Source organism: Phodopus roborovskii, unplaced genomic scaffold, assembly GCF_943737965.1.
Source record: "Phodopus roborovskii unplaced genomic scaffold, PHOROB, whole genome shotgun sequence".
Taxonomy (NCBI): Eukaryota; Metazoa; Chordata; class Mammalia; order Rodentia; family Cricetidae; genus Phodopus; species Phodopus roborovskii.
Genome location: NW_026126563.1, coordinates 8959469 through 8981499, shown reverse-complemented (window position 1 = coordinate 8981499; position 22031 = coordinate 8959469). Strand labels below are relative to the sequence as shown.

Below are 22031 nucleotides of genomic sequence, written 5' to 3'. Positions count from 1 at the left end.
CATTATTCATATTTTCAGGGCTCCACTTTTCCATGCTTTGACCTTTTCATTATTGTGAAAACCCTCTTCTGTGGAAAACTCTCATGTGCCCATCAACCCCAGCTCTAAACCAGACCCCGACTCTACTCCATGTCTGCCTATCAGCTAGGCCAATTCTGCGACGTCTACATCTATTGTTTAGACAGGTCTGCATCGCATCATCTCTCAACCCTCCTCTCAAAAGCCTCTCAAACAACGGTTCATTATGCCAACAACATGTAAATCAGACTCCTCACTTCCGATTCCAGCAAGGGCATACCAGCTTCCTTTAATGCTGCACCAAGGGTAGTTTTAAAGATCTGGGCAGAGAGAGCAAATCGGCTTCAGGGTTAGGGAGGACCAGGTGTGTTTGATTTGATACAGGTGCAAGAAGAGGCAAAGAAAGTGTGCTGAGTTGATTGGCCCAGAGTTGAGACCACAAGGGTTCAGGCAAGAGCATTTCTGCTTGGAGCTGGGCTAGTCACCATTGGGGGGCTTCTCATCTTCATTGCTTTTCATTGTCAGGAAGTAGATGCGGTTGGCCTCTGGGTAGGTGACTTTGCTGAGTGGGAGCTTGTAGATGCCAGGGTTGTTGCTCGTCAGGAGGAGGAAGGTGAGTGTGGAGAGACAGAAGGCCCAGGTGCCTGGCGGCACACCAACCTGCAAATGGAACCAAGAGATGGAAGAAGGCCCAGGTGCCTGTGATGGGTCAGAAACCTGGGAAGAAAGGTATGATAGGAATTGTGGATGGGGAACCCTGTCTTCTGCCACAGGACTCAGAGTGTCAGAGGAGCTGGTCAAGGAGTTTGAGATGTTTCTCTCTTTGGGCATAGTCAGAATCTTAATGCTGGGTCTGAATGGTTCTGACTCCCAGCCTTAGAGTGCCATCTGTCCATCTCTAACTCTCTATTGCTCTTTCAACATACAAACATAGACACACAGAAACACACAGACAGACATACACAGACACACACACACACATAGACACAGACACAAACAGACCACATACCCACACATACACACACAGACACACACTCCAGAACTACATATGAAAGGTTATTCTTTGGATGAATCATGGGAAAACTTGACACACACACACACACACACTGGGTAAAGGACCAGATGCTATTACCCCTACATCATTCCCCAGTCTTCTTCTATAAGTCCCCACATGCCTGGATGTTCGGAGGGGAGGAGGACCTGAGGCTGCTGTTCAGATAGTCCAGACTTACCACTGCCATCATATTGGAGAGGGCTGCTCCCATGTATGCACAAAACAGGGCTGTGGAGGGACAAGACCAGCAGAGTCAGCTTCCCAGAGCCTGTCTCCTTCAGCCACTGCCCTAGCGAAACAGATGGCCTAGACCCAGAGCCGGCTTTGCTACAGCCTAGGTGTCCGACACCAGGGTTTACCTGTTGCTGACCTTTACTTTGCAGCTATTTCTCCCAGGACTATGCACTATCTGAGGCCAGAAGTTAGAGCTTGCATACCCTTTGATCTTCTCCTCACTTCATCAAGGCTTTTCATAGAGCCAATAGTCCATTATCATCTTGTCCCCACCAATTTTAGTAACGAATTAGCACAGACACACAATTAAGACAAGAACAGCCAGCAGGGCTTGGCTGTCCCTTTCTTAAAAACCTACCGCAGACAAGTGCCAACAGGTGTGTCTGCCAGGTGAGGGCGTAGAACATGCCTCCAATGGCACTACAGGAGAGAACACAGTTGTAGCTCCAAAGGCCCATGTAGATCGTTTCAAAGGGCGTGGCCACAGTCAGTGCTGTGAAAGAAGATGTGAGATCTCTGGGTAATTTTGGAATACAGAAGAAAGGCCTTCCCATGGTTGCTGCCTCAAAGTGGCCTCTGTTCTGCCATTTACCACATATCTACTGTTCTGATGTTTAAAAGGGCCTCTGTAAATAGCACGTGATCACAGGAAATCAAAGAATGAGGAAGTCCTGAACTCATACAGTGATATGTATAAGTGTGCCTATATGTGTATGTGTATGTGCATACATGTGTGATCCTTGGTGATCCTCTCTCTTCAGTTGTGCCCGTGGCTGAAAGTGTGTGTGTGTGTGTGTGTGTGTGTGTGTGTGTGTGTGTGTGTTGACATCTGGGATAAGGAGCAGTCTAAGAAAGGACATTAATACCCTCCTTCAGCCCAAGCAGCTGCATTGTCAACAATTTTAATTCTGTTTCAGAGGGTTCAGAAAAATTAAGTCTAGACACACATAGATGGACATAGAGAGAGGCATGTCAGAACCTCAGGGGCAGGTATGAACAGTAGGTAAATCTGGGGCAGGTGTGAATACTAGGGAAATCTGGGGGAGGTGTGAATAGTAGAGAAATCTGGGGCAGGTGTGAACAGTAGGGAAATCTGGGGCAGGTGTGAACAGTAGAGAAATCTGGGGGAGGTGTGAATAGTAGAGAAATCTGGGGCAGGTGTGAACAGTAGGGAAATCTGGGGCAGGTGTGAACAGTAGAGAAATCTGGGGGAGGTGTGAATAGTAGAGAAATCTGGGGCAGGTGTGAACAGTAGGGAAATCTGGGGCAGGTGTGAACAGTAGGGAAATCTGGGGCAGGTGTGAATACTAGGTTAATCTGGGGGAGGTGTGAATAGTAGAGAAATCTGGGGCAGGTGTGAACAGTAGGGAAATCTGGATAAAGAATTAGTGCTTCTTGCATCATTGCTTTGTAGTTTTGATGAATTTAAAATTATCTCCAATTACAATTCTTTTTGGAAAGTTCTGTTCCCAAAGGTCTTTGCAAAGCATTGGAATAATTCAAAAATAATCCTTTACTCCCAGGGTCCCTACCCTATTTTCTGACTCTATTGTGGGAAAGAGCATATCCATATATAAATGTGTGTACATACATATACATATGTGTAGGAATATGAAATTACACTTTAGAAATGCCAATCCAATTTTAGGAAAGCTTTTCTTTTAGCTTAGCCAAAACTTCCAAGTGCTGGACCACATGTACCCCAGCTTGGGCCATCACTGCTCCCCTCCTCCAACTCCCTCAATGCTGGGATCCATAATCAGAGCCTCTGCATCTCTCCACATGTTCTGTTACTTCAATCTGCTCCCTTTGGAGGAGGCTCAAGGAAGGGAAAAATAGATTTCCTCCCCCTGAGAGTGTTTAAACTCAAGTGAAGACAAGTCCGGAATGGTTGCAGTGTGCTGAGGAGAAAAGGGATGAGGCCACACCTAAAGACCTCCCTACAGAGCCGGGGCTCTGTCTTACCTGCTAGCAGCCCCACGATTGACCCTATGGCTGCATGCAAACAGATGAGTGGCGAGGAGATGAACAGGGCCACCAGGATCACACCACCTGTCCAGGGGTTGTCACAGCCGTAGACCTGGCCAACCCCAACAGGGATGGTTTGTAACAGCTGCAAAGTCAACAGAATACAGGTCACTGGAATGTGGGCAGATAATGCAAAATCCAGGCATCAGGGTTAAGACCAGGCCAGTGTGTAATGAAGGGAAACAGGAGGATGGCTGTGCCCTCCGGCGTGAGAGAGAACAGGGGAAGGCACAAACTGGAACAAATAGTTCCTCACTCCACCACCTGCCAGGCATCCAGCACCCATCGTGCAGTCAGGTGGACCCCATACACAATGCTGCACATGGATGCTTCTGGGGAACACATGGCTTCACTTTGAAAGAAGAAACTTGGAAGAGGCCAGAATGCACTTCCTTCCTAGACTGCCAGCAGGGTATAAGGCACCTCGGTATTTCCTATAGACTTCTGGAAATCCTAGGAATGTTCTGGAAACATTGTAAATATTCTAGGCTGTTCTCATGGATGATTTGACAAAATGACTAGTGTAGAGTGTACAGTCTCTGGAATTGACTCCTACTCTAAGGCTTTTCATTGAGACACACTTGACTTCTTCTGTTCGAGGTCTAGTGGCCTAGCTAATGACCTTCTTTAAAATTATATAGCCCTAGGGTGCCAGAGAGATGGCTCAGAAGTTAAGAATATTTGTTGCTCTTGCAGAGGACCTGGGTTTGGTTTCTAGCACACACATAGTGTTCACAACCATCTATAATTCCATGGGATCCAATACCCTCTTCTGAACTACATAGGCACTAGGCATGCATGTGGTTTGTATACATACATGCAAGCAAAGCACTCATACATATGAAACAAATACACCTAAACAATTAGAATAGCTCTGGAGTTCTAGTGCCAGCTCATGCTGGTGAAGGCGTGGAGTAAGGGGAACACTCATTCATTGCTGGTGGGAGTGCAAACTTCTACAGCCCTACCAAAATCAGTGTGGTGGTTGTGAGGGAAGATGAGAATTGATCTACCTCAAGATCCAGCTCTACCATGCTTGGCCATATTCCAAAAAAAGGATGCTCCATCGAATGACAGAGACATTTGCTAAACCATGATCATTTATACTTTATTCATAATAGGCAGAACCTGGAAAATAACTAACTGTCCCTCAACAGAAGAATGGATAAAAAAAAAAAAGTGATACATTTACACAATGGAGTATCATTCAGCCATTAAAAACTGGGAACCATAAAATTCAAAGATAAATGGATGGAACTAGAAAAATTAAATCATCCTGAGTGTATCTCAGACCCAGAAAGACAAATATGGTATATATTTGCTTATATGTAGATATTAGCTGTGAAGTCAATAATCAACAACCAGTAATCCACAGAACCACGGAAGGTTAGACATAGAGTAAGGAACTAGGAGGGACAGGTAGATCTCCATATGAAAGGAATATAGGATATGTAGCTATGGACGGGTGAGGGGGTGATGGGACTGGAGGATCAAGTGGGGAGGAGGGAAGGGAGAGGGAGAAAACAAGGAAAGAGACAGCTGATTGATGAAAGATGTCATTCTGTAAATATGTTTCTCTTATTGGTTAATGAATAAAGCACTGTTGGCCAATAGGAAAGTAAGATAGGTGGGATTAGGAGACAGGGAAGATGTGGGAAGTAGTAGGGAGGAGATTCAAGATGTAGGACCGAGAGAGAAGAATGCCGAGCCCCTCTCTCCGGTAAGATAAGACCACAAGGAAATACTTAGATGAGTAGAAATGGGTTAATATTTAAGACAGAGCTACCCAATCAGAAACACTAGTAACAGGCCAACAGCTTTAGATCTAATACTGCGTCTCTGTGTGTTATTTGGGGCTGGCATGGCTGAGGGACCAGGCTGGCAGGAAACCATGCTCATAACAGCTATTTTTTTTTGGTTTGTTTTTTGTTTTTGAGACAGGGTTTTTCTGTGTAGAGTCCTGGCTGTCCTAGTACTTGCTTTGTAGATCAGTCTGGCCTTGAACTCACTGAGATCTGCCTGCCTCAGCATTCCAAGTGCTGGGATTAAAGGTGCATACCACCACTGCCTGGCAAGACAGCTAAAATTAAGGACCATTAGAAGGATAGTATTGGAAACATAATACAGTAGAAGTTTCCTAAAGTATATAAATATACAAAGGCGATCTAAATGAAATAATCAAATAATGGGGGAGACAGGGCACAAATTGGCCATTTCTTGTCACCAAACTAAGATTCCAGCACTGGGATTGGGTTACATCTAATTGAGCTGTTGTCTGAAGGAGTCCAATGGGAATCCTCAAACAACGCAGACTGTTACTAAAACTATAGGTTGCTCTTCACAAAGTGATGGCAATGCCCGATTGCTGAAGACAATATCTCACAATCTATTGAACTTGGAGAAGTTGAGCTCGTGCCTACATAGAGCCTTCACCCCTACATTCTAGTGTCTTTGGCACAGGAAGTTACTACTCTGCAGCTACCAAAAGAGAAGCATAAACAGCAAGCCAGCCACAAACCCTTTGATCTACAACAGTGTCCTGCCTGGAAGATGAGCTACTGCAATGGTGGCACAGAGCTGTGAGAGTAACCAACCGATAACTGATTGGACTAACCGTCCACTCCACGAGATGCAACCCGTACCCGACACTGAGTGACCAAGAACCTAATACTACATAGCCCAGAGACCAGGGTAAAACCAAAAATTGTCATAAAAGCGGGGAAAAAAAATACAACAATCCAATGATCCCTAATGACTTTCTACTTCACTCATAGATGAGTTCCTTGCTCAGCCACCATCAGTGGAGCTTCCTTTTGCAGCAGATGCGAACAAACACAGAACCTCACAGCCAGACCTCGTGCAGACCGTGAGAGACTTTGGAACACTAAAGCCTGGAAGGGATGCCTCTACCAAATCCCTCCTCTCATGGCTCAGGGAACCTTGCAGAAGAGGAAGCAGGAAGAATGTAAGAGCAAGAGGGGATGAAGGACACCAGGAGACCAAGGCCTTCTAACCCAACATGTGCAAAGCTCTTTTTAACCCAGAGACTGAAGCAGCTCGCACAGGACCCGCACGGGTCTGTGCCAGGTCCTCTGTGCACACATTATGGGCTCCACGTTAGTGTTTTTATGGGACTCCTGAGGGTGTGGAAGAGTGGCCTCCGATCTTGAGCCTCTTCTTGGGCTCTTTCCAGTTTGTTTTGTCCCATCTGGGTGTGTTAGCCTTTGTTTTGTATTTTATTTGATATTACTTCCTAGGAGCCTGTTTGTTTTCTAAGGAGAGATAGAAAGGGGGTGGATCAAGACTGGAGGGGGGTGTGAGGGGAGAGATGGAGGGGAAACCATAATTAGGATATAGTATGTGAGGGGAAAAAGGCTTTTTTCAATAAAATGAAAAAGAAGAAAAGATTCTATAGTTCTTGTTTAGATCTGGCCACGTGATCCTCAGAGACGAGCATCCTCTGTGGCTGAGCATACAACAGGTGTTTAATAACTTTATATGGATTGCCTGGAGACTTCCAACCTCTGTGTCCATTGGAACCCCTGCGGAACTTTAAACAATACACCCAGCCTGGCTTCTCTCCGGGGTGTCCCATGACAAGCCAGTATGCTTCCCAGGCTGCAAGCGCGTGCTACATGCAGCGGTTTGGATTCTACTGGATTCATAGATTGCCCACTGTAGCTGTGGGGAGCAATTGCTTTGTCCTTCTCAGAATTTTGTCACCACCAATGGGATTTGATTTTAGAACGTGTCTGATTTATTCTGGGAGTAGTGTTTGAATCACAGAGAACTTTCAAAGGTCAGGATCTCTTGTTTCCTCACGAGTGGCCTTTAATAACTGAACTTTGTTAGAAGCTCGTGGAAGGGATAGTATGGGGGGGGGCAGGGTTCAGTCTTAAATCCCAGGACCCAGAAGATGCGGGCTGGAAGTGTCAGCTGATGTCCGATGACATGGCAACACCTGAGGAATGGGGAAAGCTGAGTCCACCTTCCACCTTTCCGTCTGGGAACACAGGTCGTAAGCCCAAGCCGTCAAGAATGAGGGGAGCAGCGAGGGGGCAGTGTCCCTGGGACAGAGCCTGAGTTTAGAATGATGCTCTTCCACCCGCCAGGATCATATTTTAGCTTGTGAACCATGCACAGCTCCTGCTTCCTGCTGCAGCAGGCACCTGAGATAAAGGGCAGTCAGCTGGACAGTGGAAATTTACAGAGCACCTCTTGTAATTCTCAGGTATCCACCAGCTGCATAACCAAAGAGGAAGCCCATCCACCCATCTCTTTCAAAGTAAAAGCAAAATGGCATAGGTTTTTCAAGATGGGTAAGAGAATTTGCTGGTTGTCAAGAGTAGGACATTTTTGGCAGCTAAGAGGGTGAGCTTAGACTTCGAGCTACCCAGATTTGTGTTTGACCACTTCCCGTGTTCAGGCAGGCATCTTTTCTCTGTGATCCAGACCGCATCAGCCACCACAGCATTGAGGTGTGTGGTGTGTGTGTGTGTGTGTGTGTGTGTGTGTGGTGTGGTGTGCGTGCATGCTTGCATGTGTGGTGCATGCGTGTGCTGTGCATGTGTGTGTGGTGTGTGGTGTCTGTGGTGTGTGTCTGTGTCCTTTGCCTGTTGGATTTCTGATCATTGACAACAGGTGCACAGTTTCCTCCTGTTCCTTTCCCTTTCCGGTTGGCTTCTGGAACTGGGCTCCCCTATAAAGGCAGGGTATTGAGTGTGGCTGTCCTTGGAAGTCCCAGGAGTGGTGGAGGGGAGCACCAGCTGAAAGCCACAGTGAAACTCAGGTATACACAGCAGCTGCGGATGGTAAGGACCCAGAAGGCAAACCTGCTCATATCTGAGGGCTTGGGCTGTTTTCAAACACAGAAATGACTATGATAGAGGCAAATGTGAGATACTAGGAAGCTAGGAGTGTGTGGTAAATATAAAGGGAGATGGATTTTCAAGGGCCGTGTAGAGAAAGTCTATACTAAAGGGACCTGGTGACCCTTTTGGGAAGCAGTAGGTTTTTATCATACTATGACTTCCCCAAGCTGTGGTTTTATCAAGCTGTGGGCACATTGGGAAGCAGTGAGTTTTAGCATATGATGATTACCCCAAGCTGAGGACACATGTCCTGCCTGGGAGCAAGGGGAGGTGTTTCAAAGTTATGATTCTACAACACATGTCTGGGTATTAAGCTAGGTGCTAACAAGATCTTGGACAACTGCCTTTGTCCTTAGTTTCCTTATTTGTAAACGGAGAATAATGGTGGTATATGTACAGGGTGGAATGAGTTAATGTGATATGGGTGTAGGAGAGTGTGATACATAATCATAACCAGTTGAATTTATACAACACTAAGGTAGTATATGCAATACAAAATTACTAGCTGGTAACTGTTTCTATGTTTGTTAACAAGGCTAAGGCTTTATAATTCTACATACTTTTAGAATTGTATGGTCAATTTCTATTATGCTCCTATATTCTCATGTGTATAGATCAGGAGAGTCAACGAACAGAACATGCGCATATGTAAGCAGGTTATAAGCGAAATCCTCAACTCTGGCTCTACTGATATCCCAGGTTATATAATGCTTTGCTGAGGGAGGGGTAGCTGTACTGTGCACTGTAGGATATTTAACGGCATCCCTGGATTCTACTCACTACATACTAGATACTGTTCTATTATTATCATTGTGTGTGTGCGTGCACGTGCACACATGGGCACGCGTGCACACACATGTGCTTGGTAGGTATGAGTGTGGGCATGTGAGTGCCACAGCACGTGTGTGGAGGTCAGAGGAAAGCAAGTCTTGGAAGTTGTCATTTCCTCCCAGCCTGTGTTCTGAAGGTTGAACTCATATGAACTTAGATTATCAGACATGCATGGCAAACATTTTCACCTGCCAAGCCATCTCACTGGTCTAGTATTTACTTCTTAATCTCTCTCTCCCACTTTCTCCCTTTCTCCCCTCCCTTCCTACCTTTCTTCCTCTTTTTTAAAAAATGAATATTCCAGGCAGGCCTCAAAGTTGCTATGGAGATGAGGATGACCTAGTCGTTTTGTCTCCATCTTCCAAGTGTTGGATTACAATCATTGCCTCTGACTCGTTTTCTTTACATGGTGTGGAGGATTGAACCCATATATGCTAGTTCTGCACTCTACAAACTGAGCTATATCCTAACCACTGTTCATGCTTGATAATAAAAAAATATTTCCAGACATTGACTAAGGTTTCTGAGGAGTAAAATTACCCTTTGCTTGAGAACCATTGATACAGAGAGCATGTTAAAAAAAAAATCTATCCTGTCTTCTATAGATAATACCTAATTAAATACTATTTTAAAGTATTTGTGTTAGTGTTTTACTGCCTCATCAAATATCTATCTAACTTAATGCTTTTCATTCAGCCATAGCTACCTTGCATTGTCAACTTCACACAGTCCTCTTTTCTTGTGTAGAAAGTAGGTATCATGATTGGCTTCTTTCAACTATGTGGTCAGAATCTGAAAGTTTCAGGCATGAGCTAGTTGTCCAGTAGAGAATTGTTGGATGTGTGGATGTGGCTGCAAGCCTTTCTGGGTCTATACTGAGGCCATAATCTGGTCTCTTTTTTCATCTATCTATCTGTCTGTCTGTCTGTCTGTCTGTCTATCTATCTAGCTGTCATCTATCTATCCTATCCATCTTCCATTTATCACCTATCTATCTATCTATCTATCTATCTATCTATCTATCTATCTATCTATCTTTATTGAGATAGGTTCCCTTTATGTAGTCCTGACTGGCCTGGAGAGCCCTATGTACACCAGGCATCAAAAGCCTACAGACCTCTACCTCCTCTGAATGATGTAATTAAAAGTATGCATCACCACTAAGCCCCATCTGCTTTCTGTTGAAGAATGGAACCTGGCTAACACATAAGCTGGTAAGTGAAAGGGTCCACAGTAGTGCCCAGGCTTCTCTACTCATTGTCACTGGGTAACTTACCAAAGGCATTTCAATCTCTGTCCAGGTGATGTTGGGAGCTGAAGACACAGGCTCCACAAGTGTCGTGGGGAAGAAGAGGTTGTAGTGGCCGGTGGCTGCCAGGTACAGTGTTAAGGCAATATTGAAGGGCAGTGTGAAGACTGGCACATCCCACTTGGTGAAGATGCTACTCAAGGCACTAGAGATAACTGGGCTGTAGAAGGAAGAGACAAAGTGTTAATCACCCTGACTACCCGAAAGCTTACTCTGTCTTATCTCTGGCCATTGGATCATCTACCATCTCTGTCTTCATTTTTCCCTTGGAATTCTAGTTGTTCACTGAACTAGGACTGGGAATAAGGTTCTCAGTTTGAAAAAGCAAAGTAAAAACTCAATACTTTGAGCGGAATACCTTATGAAATGGTTTAACCATGTCTTTGTTTCTTCAACTGAGACAAAACAAACAAAACCTGACCTCTATAACATGTCATTACTGCCTTTGGCTCATCCAGATGTGTAGCAGCTGTTGACCGAGGTTGCGACAGCATTTTTTCGGGTCTGACCTTTTAGATGGACGGTAGATACTATGACATGTAGGCAATGAACAGGATTGGACTCTGGGGACCCCTCTGGGGACTGGTAGACAAAGCAAACTCTTCAGTTGTTTATATACTCTACCATCTTCATCTCTGGCCTATTCCTGGGGAAAAGCATGGATCTTGGACCCAGGTGGAGTTGAATGCAAATCCAGGTTCTTATCATGTAGAAGCTAAGTGAGCAATGCTAAGAAATGAATTTCCTCCAAATTCAGCTTCCCCTGGAAGGGATTAGCCACTCCTGACAACCCCACACATCTCTCACACTCAGGGGCAGCTGGAGAAGACAGAAACTTCCGTGACTTGGTTGCATGGTCTGTCTTTAATTAGTGGCCAGGGATCTCACATGGGCATCCAGGCCTGCCTGAGTGAACTCTAACACACAGAGAGCTAGGTCTCTTTGAATTCTTACTGTCTGCATCCCTTTCTGTCTGGGTCAACCACAAGGTTTTATTTACTTTATTAAAACAAAAGTGATGAGATGAGAAACGTTTCGTTTTCTAGACCATGCAACCCTGCACCCTGCCAGCTTTGTTCCCACACTGTCTCTCTGCCTCCCACGTTTGATGGACATGTCCCAACTCCTTTATCAGATTAACTCTTTCCAATATGCTTGGGTTTGGATGCTTCCCCAGGGCTTTACTCTTATGATATTCTCTGTAGCACAGACTCCCCCCCCCCCCAGGACACTGTTGTCAGGCTATGGTAGGTACAGTCCAGTGGTGTCTGCTTCCACATCCTTTCTCCGTTTAACTGGGCACTCACCCCTTCCCACGGCTGCTGTTCTATAGCAGTGCCCTCAGAAGGGCTGGCTCTCTGTTGTCCCAGCCCTGCTTCTGTCATTCCTGAACCCCATCCAGTCAGGTATGTGTTCCCAATTACAGCACATAAGTGGCTCTAGTCAAGTCCACCAAATGGCATCTCACTTGGCGAGTTCATGGTCATTCTCTTCCTCTTAATTTGAAGTTGGAATCGCACGCTGTATGGAAACACTTTCTGTGTGGGCCACCAGGACATTGAGCTTTCTTAGATTACTCCCTGCTTATTCCTTCTCAAGTTCCCTTCCATGACATTCTGTCTTTTCTGCCAGACATCCAATTACTGAAAGATTCCCTGGTTCTGACTTGGATCCTTCCTCTCTTCCACGTCCCCTTTGGATGACATTCTTTAGTTTCCTAAATGGAACACCCTCTAGGTGCCTTTCAAATTTGACTCTGTCATTAGCTTCTAGATTTGTGTCTCTAGTTGGCGTCTCAACCTCTCTGCTTGGAAGTCTAACACACACTGTGTCTAGGGAGATGTTTTGTTAGCTTCCGTCCCTCTGTTCTGCTCTTTGACATCTCCATAACCCACATACACAAGCAAACTATGATAGTGTATTGAATATTCCCTCCCCCTGATTCCTTTCTTATTACTACCTTCTTTCTTAGAAAGTCTTATTGCCTTTGTCTTCCTCAAATAAACTGGAAAGTCAGTCCCTTCCGGTGACATTCATGGATCCCACTCTAGTCGGACGCTCCTGTCTCTGTGGATCTTGCTAGCAAATCTTTATTATGATCATGTAACCACTCCTGCTCCATCGAAGCCCATTCCCCGTTTCCTAGACAGTGGAGCTGATTTAGTGTTGAGCTTACCTCATGGCTCCAATTCACACCTTGTAACTATGTTCCATTTTTCACCACAGATAAGACCAAAAAGCCAGCATATTTATTGAATGCATATAGTTCTAGGGACTCACGGACCCATGTTATCTATTTAACTTTCACCTCACACAATATCTCCTCCACTCTATGGCCTCTCTGGTTTTGCCTCTGTTTCTTGGACACATCCCTTTCTCCATTTGGAATCTTTTATCTGAGGCATTCTTCACCTTGGCACATGCCTTCCTGTCATGTAAGTGGTAGTTCACATTTCCCATCTGCAGTGTGTCTGTCCCTGACCACCCACGTGTGGAGATACTCTCACTTTTCTCAAAGCACTAAACACATCGTGAAGGGACTTTTATTTACTAGTTTATAAGTTTGCCTCCTATAAACTAGTCAATAAAGGAAAAACATAAACCCAAGAGAGTAGAGGTTCCTCCTTGTCAACACCTGTCAGTAGTCCCTGTGCTCAGTGAATAGTCTCGGGCACTCAGATTTTTCTTTTTAAACTATCAGATGAATCTTGTACTACAATACACTTTCATGAGCTCCATGAATGGATTAATGAATGCACCAGAGTATAAGGCAGTTCAGAATGCTACCCAGAGCAGAAGTCAGTATTTTCTTCCTTTTAATTTGGGAAATGGAGGTTGGGGACATTGAAGTCTAAGCTGCCACCCAGTGCCATATGGCAGTGGGATTGTGTTGAGGGGTTGAATCCGTGTAGTTATAAAACAAATGCATGCAAATGAGGTTGAGCTCTGCTCCTGACTGGGGGACATGTGGGGAGCATTAAGGAAATCCCCCCAAGAAATGACCATTTTATCTTTTGTCCCACTGCATCAGGGAAGACAGAAATCCTAAGAAGAAAAATAAATTGCCCAGAATGCCTAATGTAGTAATTTATTTGCAAGCACCACTAAAAAGCAATGAAACAGTACTTAAGCTAAATTGAACTAACTGGTTTTAGTAACTCCAGACTTTGAAACCTAAGAAAGACATTTACTTCTTGGAGATGTTAAAAATAAATCACCATGTCTGATTTATTGCTGAGAACAGGAATAAATCACCATGTCTGAGAGGAGCTGAGAGCAGTGGTGGTATATAGATGTGGGACATGAAAAGTTGGAGACACAGGTTCATATAACAGCAGGCACACTATTGGGTCGTCTGGACACTTCACTGACCCTCTCCAAATTCAAGTGAAATTAAGATCATATGTGTGAATGGCTAAGCGCACTCTGCATTCAGCAAATGTTTGTTCCTAACTCTCTTCCCTCTTGCGGAAACTCTCTACTGGAAGCTCTAGTTCAAAGACTCTGAGCTTTGCACGCAGACCTACTGTTCCAAGAGAGCCTTCTGATTCTATCCCGAGGTGCGTTTTCACATTTGAAGGCTTAGAGTTAGACCACACGGGAGATGATCCCCGAGTAGCCTGTAATTTAGTATTGCAGATTTTAGATTTAGAAAGCCAGCCTCAAAAACTCTGACTGTATGACCCAGAATGAGTTACTTACTTTCTCTACGCTTCCGTCTTCTCTTCTGCAAGTTGGGAACAAATATAACCCCACCTTGCTCAGTACTGTGCCTGGTATTTACAAACTATTGAATAAAGCCAGCCTTTATTATTTATGAAGGAAGATTAACTACTTGACAAATAAAACATGTGGCCTTCAACTGTGCTACAGGGTCTCTGGTAATCCATGTCTCCACTTAACCCCCATTATATTCTATCTGAAGTCATGAATCTCATGGTGGCTTGCTAGAAAAAAGAAATCTGTTTGTTGAGACACTGGGCTACATAAGAGTGCATGCCACATCCCTACCACATAGGCATCGCCAAGCAGAAACGGAGGTGTCTTACCAGGCCATGGAGGTGAAGGTCACAGGGAGCAACAGCCACCAGTAGTAGTCTACCTTCTCCGAGAACACGGCCATCAACAGCCCCACCAGCATCCCATTGTAGCCATGGAGTCCAGAGGCGATGGCTGACCTGGGTTGGGTGGAAATTATTTTGCATTAGCATTTGGTGATGGGTGTTGAGCTTTCATGTCTTGGAACTCTGGAATCTGTGTATCTTAGACAATTTCTTTAATAATAGAGGAAAAGTGAGTCTCCCTGGTAAGATGATGGACTAGAAGCATACGGCCCAGGGGAGGGAGGCGTAGAAGGTAGAAAATAAAACATTTCCAAAGAGAAAGAGAGGAAATTCTTTGGAAAGAATCTTAAGATAGATAAATAAAGTGTCAAGATGGCTGAGCTTAAGTTGTGGTTCTTTCTGACAATGACTTCTCTGGCAGGACAGGGTCAGCAGTAGAGAGGAATTTCCGTGGCTCGGGGGCTGTACTGGATACCATCTTGAGAGAGAACCTATTTTTTTTTTTTTACAACAGAGTTGTCTAGGGCGGGGGGGGGGTGGTGTTGGGTGGTGGTGGGGCTTGTGTCTATGAACAGAAGGAATCACAAGTCAGCGCCAGAGCCGAATCTGTCCTTATGGCACAGTTGTGTAGGAAGAAGGGGTTGACACTGACATGCCCAAAGGGTAGTCAGTGGGGCTCTCCCCAAGGCAGTGATGTGTTTAGGGGAAGGGGCCCCAGCAACCATGCTGTCTGGGAGCAGACCTCATTGACTGGGGATAATTTTGGACCTTGAGTCTCAGGTTGGCCGGTCGCTACTCGCTGGCTGTGTGGCTTACTGCCTCAGAGTAGAGTCCGGACATTGTGAAGTTCCAACTCAGTGTTTGCATTCCATAGTCTCGCCTCTCTATCAAGATGACTATTGCTTAGCAGGTTTGCAAAGTAAAATGGTAGGGTCTGCTCCTCTAGGAACCAAGGCTGCCGTTGCTTCCATTATTTTCAACATGCAAGGGAGACACCCTCCAGCTAGAACACTAGCTACCCCAAGGGTTATGAACTGGGGACTCCCAGAGGGTGAAAAAAGCTTGTGCAGCCTTCAGACTATATTCCTCATTTGGCTAGTAGAGGAACAGAAACAAGGGGAACTTCTAAAAGGAAGACAGGTGCAGCAGACATTACCTGGCATTTGCACTGCACAGGCTCAGCACCCATATAAATCTCAGTAAATAAAAGAGTGCTGAAGCTCAACCAACAATCCTACCCTTAAATGTGCACAGTAGTCTCCAGTCTTCAAGGACAGAGGAGAAAGTCACCCAAATACCTCATCTGTTGCATTCATTTTGCTTTTCTGTCTTCACCTCCTCTGTGTCACCCCTTCTTCACCCCTTCTTCTATACTTCTCCAAGTAGTTTTACTTTGTCAGCTTAAAAAATTGTGTCTTTTTAATTTCCAAAGAAACACACCCCATCATAGAGCATATACTAAATATACATCGTTCTCATCAGCTTATGGAAATTTCTAAGTCGCACAGCTTCTTTGTGATGTTTCTCAGAAAACTGGCAATCAATCTACCACAAGACCCAGCTCTACTACTCTTGGGCATAAACCCAAAGGATGCTCAAATCATACCACAAGGGCACTTGTTCAACTATGTTCATAGCAGCTTTATTTTCAATAGCCAGAACCTGGAAACAACCTAGATGTACCTTAACCGAAGAATGGATGAAGAAAATGTGGTACATTTACACAATGGAGCTATTACTCAGTTGTTAAAAACAATGACATCGTGAGATTTACAGGTGAATGGACAGAACTAGAAAAACCATCCTGAGTGAGGTAACCCAGATCCAGAAAGGCAAATATAGCATACACTCACTCCTAAGTGGATACCATGAGACATAAAGCAAAAGATACCCAGCCTACAATCCTCAACCCCAGAGAAGCTAGAATCCTCTTCTAGAAACAGATGGAAGCAGATGCAGAAATCCACAACTAACCATTGGGCCAAGCTCCTGGAGTACAATCCAAGTGAAGGGGTAGCAATAATGTGAACAAAGGAGTCAAGACCATGACAGAATCAGCTGACCCGAGCTAGTGAGAGATCACTGACTCAGGTCTGACAGATGGGGAACCTGCATAACTGAACTAGAGTCCCTGAATACAAGTGACAGTAGTGTGACTGGGACAATATATGAGGCCACTGGCAGTGGGTCCAAGATCTAACTCCAATGCACAAACTGACTTAGTGAAATTCATTCCATATGGAGAGACACCTTGCTCAGCCTAGACACAGAGGTGTGGGGGTAGAGCGGTGCCTTGGTCTTGCCTCAAGAGATGATGGTACAGACTGAGTAGACTTCCTAGGGGATAACTTACCCTCTCTGGGGAGCAGATATGGGGGTGGGTGGAGGGTAGGGAGAGTGGGAGGAGAGGAGGGAAGGGGAATGAGGATTGGAATATAAAAATAAATTAATGAAAACATTAGCAAGAACTACTTTTGTAGAGGGCTTCTTCTGTCCTCTCTGTCTCTTCATCTCTTTTCTTTTGCCTTCCCCCTCCCTTCCCTCTCTAGTAAAACTTTTCACTTAAATAGAAAAACAAACTTCAATACAATAAAGTCTACTGATGTAAATACTAAGGTCACATTATACCAAGCAGCAGACACTGAAAACATCCCTTAAAATAAGGAATGAGTGGGACATTGCCTGTTCTCTCCAGTTTTATTCAATATAGTGCTCTAAGTCTTAACTAGAACAATGGTATAAGAAATACAGAGCATACAAATAAGAAAGGAAGAAGTAAATGATGTCTATTTGAAGATGATTAATCCTATACTTAAGATACAACCCTACAGATTATACCAGGAAACTCTTGGATATTATAAACACTTCCAGCAAAGTTGTAGGACCCAAAACCAACAAGCAAAATTCGATAGCTTTTCCACACACAAATGACAAATTTATGAAGAAAGAAACTGGGAAAATCCCATTCATAAAAACTTAAAAACTACCTAGTAACACAACTAACCAAGGAGGCGATGGCTTCTATAAACAACAACAAAAACTACTTGGAAACACTGAAGAAAGAAATTGAAGAAGACAAAAAGTAGAAGATGGAAAATTCTCTCATGCTCATGGGTTGGCAGAATTAATATTGTGAAATGACTACATTATTGAAAAGTTCCCATCGAAATTCTAATAACAATAGTCACAGAATTAGGGAAAAACTCCAGACGGGATCATAAGAGGCTGAGAATGGCCAAAGACATACAAAGAAGAAAGAACACTGCTGGAGGCATCATAGTACATCTCTGTACTGCAGGGGCACAGCACAAATCGGCAGGGCATGGGCCACAAAAAACAAAACAACAACAAAAACCAAAACAAAACAAAAACCCCATACAGATTAATGGGTCAAAAGGCTTAGAAATGAATCTGCCCAGTTACAAAGGTTCCATATAACATCCATAAGGAGAAGGAGGAGGAGAAGGAGGAGGAGGAGGAGAAGAAGAAAATACAGCTTCCTTAACTAATGCTGTGTGACAAGCGGATTTCCACGTGAACAACGAAACTAGATCCACATATCTCACCCCAAACAAAAATCAACTCCAAATGGATCAAATGCCTTATTAGTAAAACCTGCAACTTGGAAGCTAACATAGGTACAGTACCTTAAAACATAGGCATAGGCATGTATTCGCTGAGAAAAACCCCAATAGCACCCGAGCAATCCCAGTCATTGACAAATAGGATTTTTTGAAATAAAAAAATATCTTATTTTGCATAGCAGAGGAAACCATCGTAAGAGTGAAGAACAGCCTACAAGTGGGAAAATTGTCTTTCCCAACTACACATCAGATAGAAGGCTGGTAGGATGCATAAGTACCAGCAATTTAAACATCCTAGACCTAGTAGTCCGGGTGCTTCTAAAAAGCAAAGGAGACCCTATCCACAAAAAGATCAGCAAGAAGAATGATCGGCAGTGTGGGAGCGGAGGTAACCCAAAGAGGTTCTGTTGACTGTGTAATTGCCCAAAATTCATCCAGCGACTTTCTCTGTTTTATTCAGATTATTTGGAAAATCTTTTTGTTTATTCTTTCTTCTTTCAATTTCTGTCTACTTATTCCACCTCAATAATTCTCATTCTGTCTTTATAGCCTATGCATCCTCTTACTCTCTTTGTTACACCTCCCTGTCCTGTGTGTGAACACACATGTACTACAATGTTCACATGGAGGTCAGAGGTCACCTTTGGAAGTCACTTTCTCTTTCCACTGTGGGTTTTTGGGATCTGGCTCAGGTCATATTAGACTTACATGGCAAGCTCCTTGACCCCCTGATTCATGTCATTCCGCCTTTCTACTTTCATGGATGTGTGTGTATGTGGTATGTACATACACCAAACACACATCATATCATGCCAGCATCTGATTATGGATAGTGTCTTAGAAGGGCAGACACAGGCATACATGGAGGATCCAGGGCTTTGAGGCTATAATTAAGAACACGGTACCCCCCCTGTTTCTAAGGAAGCCTTGACCCTTCTTAGATGGTATGATGGAATATAGAATCACGAGACTGAACTTTCTGTCCTGAAAGTCTTATTGTCCCGAGAGAGAAGACTCAGTGATGAAACAGTCAAAGGACATTCAGTGTAGTATTTGGATAGCTAGGGAAGCCATCCAGAAGAAGGAAGATTTGGAGGAATGTTGGGAGTAGGCAGAGAGATAGGAGTTATTAGGAATTACAGAAGCAAAAACAGGGACAAGATTCTAAGAAAACTCTTGGTAGGAGGGGGCATTAGATAAAGTTTTAGAAATTATGTTGAGGGCTTGGATTTGTTTGATTCCTAATAATAGTATTTGGGGGGATGAGGTGGGTCGGGCATCTGCCTCCTCTGCCGAAAGCAGTAATCTATGAAGTGACTCTTGGAATAGCTATGAGCTATACCATTGGATTATCATTGAGAGAAAAATCTGGGAATATGACTGGGACTTGGGCTTATCTACCATAAGCCATAGATTTTTACAGGCAATAATGATGGTGCTAAGCTGGGCATGCTTATTTGAGGTTACATAGTAAGGAAAGCAATGGGCTGAATGTCCTCAAGGCCAGTTTCAGTGAATTTTGGTAAAAGTGTCTTAGAGTTATTATTGCTGTGATGAAACACCATGACCAGAAAGCAAGTTGGGGAGGAAAGGGTTTAGTTGGCTCACACTTCCACAGCACAGTTCATCATCAAAGGGAGTCAGGACAGGCACTCAAATGGTCAGAACCTGGAAGTAGGAGCTGATGCAGAGGCCATCAAGGGGCGCTGTTTACTGGCTTGTTCCCCAGGGCATGCTCAGCCAACTTTCTGATGGAACCCAGGACCACCAGCCCAGGGATGGCCCCACCCACAATGGGCCAGGCCCCCTCCATCAATCACTAATTAAGAAAAATGCCTTACAGAGCTTCTACAACTTGATCTTACAGAGGCATTTTCTCAACTGATGTTCCCTCCTCTTCTATGACTCTAGCTTAAGTCAAGTTGACATAAAACCAGCCAGCACAAGCAGTAAGGCAGTTCTGTGCCAGCTGCCTATACATTGGTAGTGCTTTGGAATGAGGACCGCGGACCACTGGCTGAAGCAGACACCCAACCTTGATAAGAGTGTATTATTGAGTAGCTCACCAGACCTGCACACTCAAGAATACAACAGCTAGAGGCCTCACTGCTTCTAGGATTGGAGTCCTTCAAGGACACTTGGAGGTGTGGGGACAGCCATTTGGAGACAAGCTGACTGATACATTTGCCTCAACGGACTGTGGGATGTTAGCTGCATCTAGAAGAAGCATGATGTACATCATGGCTTAATGCCCTCTGGTCACTGCTGTTATGGGCTTTACTCCTAAGTCTGGGGCCACACTATTTGTGTGGGTGCAATGACAATAGCAGCATGGCTTTCAGTCTAAGGGGACTATAGCCGGTGTCCTATTAGCCATGCATGGGCACTTAGGTGGGACCATCTGTCTGTCCTTTCTTTGTCTCCCAATTATAAAATACAGACTCTGTTTTATTACAAACATCCAGGCATGCTGGTAAAAAATTGTCCTTGAGAAATTCACTGTAAAGAAATCTATTTTATAGTATGATCTATTTCTCCCATTATAAATATAACAAAAAATTTCATATTTACTTCTACTCTGCATTAATTACTTTAATCAGTTGTTATTTTATTGAGTGGTTTAATCAAAACATTTTTTTTACTGATGACTCATGATCTGCGCCCCCCAAGTTGAAAAGCATAAGATACGGGATAATCTAGTATTTGTTTTACAGATTTCTTAAATCATAAGAAGTTCCGGGGAGATCAAAACGTCTCTTCCCAAAATGGAGCAAATGTGCACCAAAATCCATGAACAAAAAGCTCATAGTCACATTATTTGTGATGGACCAAACATTTCAAAGCATCTTCTAGCAAGAGAGGATAAAGAGACGTGGGGAGACAGTCACAGTGACGGTCACCAGAGGAATGTGGTGCTGTTGTGATGGACGAGGGCACATCAGGGGTGTCCTCTGTGATGCATATGCTGTGTCTTGGTCCTCATATCCCTTGCATAGGTTTTAACAAAGCTGATCACACTAATGCTTCCTATTAGTTTCATGCCTAACTTGGATGAAACTAAACCATAATCGATCTAAACATAAGTGCTCAATAAAAATTAGTTGTTGCAGCAGAAAAAGGCTGTCTTTCACCCGATCCACTGAATGAGAATATTTACAGGCTGGAGTGAAGCTGGTTGGGACTGAAGTGTATCTCCCAGGTGGTTATGAACACCAGGAAAGTTAGGGGGAGTGCTGGAGCAACACATAACAAAGTCAAAAGAGACTCAAGTTCTACAAAATGCTATTTGTTAGTGTTACTTGGCTTCCCACAAGCCAGGCTGCCTCCATGCCCACCTCTGTGTTCACTTCCTACTTCCTGTGATTTTATAGATCCTTGATGCTCCTCCCATGTCATCCTTCCACCCCCAATAAAAATGTGCATCTGTCCACTCTTCCCAATACCTGGAGATGTCTTCTTTGAGTTCTCCATTATATGCTCTCTTACTTACTAAGTTTGCCTCCTAAAAGCAGTTTGTGAACCTCCCTGAGAGACAACAGCTCCTCAAGTAGTCTTTTATATCTCCTTCAGAAGGAGTGTTTCCAGAAGGCTCCAAAGCAAAACTCAACATGATGCTGTTGCTGCCCTGGGCTAGGGCAGTGTAATCCCATAGCAATCTCCAGTGACCTGCTCAAAGTTGACATTAGAGCAGCTACTGGGGCTATTTATTTATTTATTTATTTATTTATTTATTTATTTAGTCAATTTTAAGCAAGTTAAACTTTCCCGAGAAGAAGGAACTATACTTGAGAAAATGCCTTCATAAGTTTGGGCTGTAGGCAGGCCTGTAGTGTTCAGCTTACTGGAGGCATTGCCAGCCCCAGGGCAGGTGATCCGGGATGGTATAAGAACTCAGGCTGAACAAGCCATGAGAGCAAGCCAGGGGGCAGTATTTCTCATGGCTTCTGCTTCAGAAGCCTCCGGGTTCCTGCCCTGACTTTCCTAGACAGTAGACTTCAAATAAAGCATTCCTTTCCTTTCCTTAGTTGCTTTTGGTCA

The 22031-nt window shown here is 44.1% G+C and overlaps 1 protein-coding gene across 1 annotated transcript in view; it reads right to left on the bottom strand.

The window, feature by feature from the left end:
* The window catches only part of Slc14a2 (solute carrier family 14 member 2), a 56956-nt gene that overhangs the window by 31410 nt on the left and 3515 nt on the right, over positions 1-22031 (bottom strand). The window contains exons 4-9 of the mRNA XM_051202109.1: positions 14395-14523; positions 10313-10505; positions 3272-3419; positions 1665-1799; positions 1251-1300; positions 504-678 (exon numbers count right to left, since the gene is read on the bottom strand). Of these exons, the coding sequence (XP_051058066.1) occupies positions 504-678; positions 1251-1300; positions 1665-1799; positions 3272-3419; positions 10313-10505; positions 14395-14523 (830 nt within the window). The remainder of the gene's footprint in view (positions 1-503; positions 679-1250; positions 1301-1664; positions 1800-3271; positions 3420-10312; positions 10506-14394; positions 14524-22031) is intronic.